The sequence below is a fragment of the Morone saxatilis genome, unplaced genomic scaffold (genome assembly GCF_004916995.1).
Source record: "Morone saxatilis isolate NCDOM2014 unplaced genomic scaffold, NCSU_SB_2.0 Contig22, whole genome shotgun sequence".
NCBI classification, from domain to species: domain Eukaryota; kingdom Metazoa; phylum Chordata; class Actinopteri; family Moronidae; genus Morone; species Morone saxatilis.
This window is the reverse complement of record NW_023339785.1, coordinates 3,673,983-3,676,693: the sequence shown is the minus strand read 5'-3', so window position 1 is coordinate 3,676,693 and position 2,711 is coordinate 3,673,983. Positions and strand designations below refer to the sequence as shown.

General features: G+C 43.2%; 1 protein-coding gene across 1 annotated transcript in view; it reads right to left on the bottom strand.

Moving 5' to 3' along the window:
* Positions 1-2,711, bottom strand: part of elp1 (elongator complex protein 1) — a 12,022-nt gene that overhangs the window by 2,670 nt on the left and 6,641 nt on the right. Inside the window, exons 19-24 of the mRNA XM_035669755.1 lie at positions 2,020-2,081; positions 1,752-1,837; positions 1,464-1,612; positions 724-847; positions 349-446; positions 2-195 (exon numbers count right to left, since the gene is read on the bottom strand). Coding sequence (XP_035525648.1) covers positions 2-195; positions 349-446; positions 724-847; positions 1,464-1,612; positions 1,752-1,837; positions 2,020-2,081 — 713 coding nt within the window. The remainder of the gene's footprint in view (position 1; positions 196-348; positions 447-723; positions 848-1,463; positions 1,613-1,751; positions 1,838-2,019; positions 2,082-2,711) is intronic.

Genomic DNA, 2,711 nt, shown 5'->3' with positions numbered 1-2,711 from the left:
GTCTCTGGCCAGCAGAGCCAACTGGTCTGGCGGTAGCGGGATTTGCTGCGCCACACAGATGGCGTTTCTCCAGCTGGAGCTGCTAGCGAACGCCTGAAGGGCGCCGGCTGGTTCTCTGCATCGCCATAGCAACAGGCCGGCCTGCTCCGCCTGTTGCTGCTCCACCAGGTGCTGGGCATAAGCACAGCTCAGAGCCTAGAGTTCAAAGGTCAAAGTTTAGGGGTCAAACAGGGGTTTATATATTGCTTAAAAGGTGCCTTCCAGAGTGTGTATCGTTGAGGTAGGACAACTGTGTGTTTCCTTCCTCATAAAACATTTGCACCAGTGTGTGTGTGTGTGTGTGTGTACCTTGTAGTGAGGACTGTCTGCGGTGTACAGTCGCAGAGCTTCACTGTAGAGTTTCTGCTCCTTCACGAGCTGCAGAGCTTCCAGGAAATGTTCCTCTCCTGAACACCAAGCACAGCAGACATTAGCTCACAGTCGCCTTGTATTAAAACAGCTCATCCAGACTCTGCAGTAGGTGTACGTGAAGCAAAATATCTGTGTTCCAAGTTGGTTTTTGTGATGAAATTAACTTTCTCATGTTAGCCAGGAATATTTTCTTTCATAAATCATGTATGCAGGGTAACTGTGATCCATTTGGCAGTAACCCTGAGGTACACAGATCCACTCTGTGAAAGCGGCAGTAGAGTGGGCGGAGCTGACAGAAACATTGACACTGACCACACTTGCTGAGGTGATGCAGGGCCTTCCTGTAGCGTTTCAGGTGCTTGTCGATGGTGTAGCGCTGGTAGTTTGGCTCCAGGCTCTTCAGCATGTTTAAGAAGGGAAGGTACTCTTTGGGGTCCTGCAGGGATTGTGGGTAAAAGTTAAACCATACACAATTTGTAGTTCATTCAAACTGATTACGTCTTTTTTCTCCTCATATGCTGCACATCTTTTACCATTTTAATGCTGCACTGATTCTATACACGCTTCTTTCAGGAGTAAACTTCATCCGTCAGTTTACATCACAGCTTTTACAGAAACGTTTCCTCCTGTCAGCGCTGATGATCTAATCAGATTTTGGAGCACCTGGTGCTGTAAGGTAACATATTAATGAGTAAATCTGTGTGATATCTGGCCTTGACTGTCTCTTGTTTTATTTTTACTCCTCCTTAGACTTAGACTTCTCTTTATTGATCCTTTTGGGACCTCCTGTGGGGTTTCGGTGCATAAATCTGCATATTAATGAGGACAAACTGTTTCCTTGATGCATTAAAATACTGAGGTCATTAATATCACAGGTGGCATGTGAATAGAAATGAGGGCTTCCTGCCTCATTAACATAACTGATTAGGTTTGATATGCAGTGCCACTTTGGGTTTATGTCTTAATTTGTGCTGTTAAGCAGTTTGAGTCAAGTAGTTTCTGTTGAGTCAAGTAAAACAAGACAATGAAGAGATTTCACTGCCATCTTGTACCTTCTGAGATTTCTCGGCCACCATGAGCACGAGATCAAAGTCGTACGTTCCCAGAGAGTGATCGTACAGGTCGTTCACGTTAACGAGGAAGAGGAGGTACTTCAACGCCTCTTCAGCGCTTACAGCACCGGGAGCTTCAGGAGGGTTCACTGGACAAATACACACACAGGACACAATGAGGACCTAAGAAATCATCTGCTACTGTGTGTGTGTGTGTGTGTGTGTGTGTGTGCGAGTGTGTGTGTGTGTGCGAGCGACAGAAAGAGAGAAGTCAGTCAGTGCTCTCACCTCGAAGCTCGTGGACTCTCTGCAGTGCGATCTCCAGCTCTGGAACCGTCTTCTTCACATGAGCCGTCAGTATGGGCAGAAAGAACCTGGACGGTTGACAACATGATCAGTTTATATCCCACTAACGCTCTGTCTACCGTTAAATTGCCAGCACATTTGTGGCCTAATCACTGCAGAGCTGTTTTTAAGTCTTTTAAACCAAGTCCAAGTCAAGTCTGAAGTCTTTGAGTCTTGTCTCAAATTTTGAGACGTGATTTGCAAAAAGTACGTTTGCCCATTTGTGCTTAGTATGGAATTTACAATGCAGGTGGTGTGAGGACAACATCTTGTCTAAAAATAATGAATACAATAGACAAATTTAAATATTTAAAAATAAATAAATAAATACAAATATTTTTTAACTTAAAGCAGGAACTAGCACATAAATAAATGATTTGTGCATCAGCAATAAGCTGGAGACGAGGGAAAACTACTCATTCATGTGTTTGGACTAAATCATTTCATAAGGAAAGAATAATTTGTCTCACCTGAACTTGGAGTTTTCTCTATTTTATGCTGGTGCCAGCAGCAGCAACTGTACGCAAGGTTATGGTTGCATGCCTTCTGGTTACATTATTAATCATTAATGACAGTTTGGCGGAGCTCCAAAACTATGCACAATACTGCCTTTGTCAATATTCATGGTTCATAATGTCAAGTCCCCTCAGCTTTTTTACCTTCAAGTCTCAAGTAAGTCAAGTCTCACAGCAGAGAGGTACATGTCTCAGGTCTCAAGTCTACACCTCTGATCATATTCCCTCCATAGACTCAGTACAGATTGTGTTTTCAGCTTTTTGGTTGTAGAATTATTTTCCAGAATTGATTAAAAGGGTTAGGGTTAGTTAGCCAGTGTTACTATGTTTACCAAGACTTCAACATTCTAAGCAAACATTTATGAAATAATTTCAGTATTACTGACCT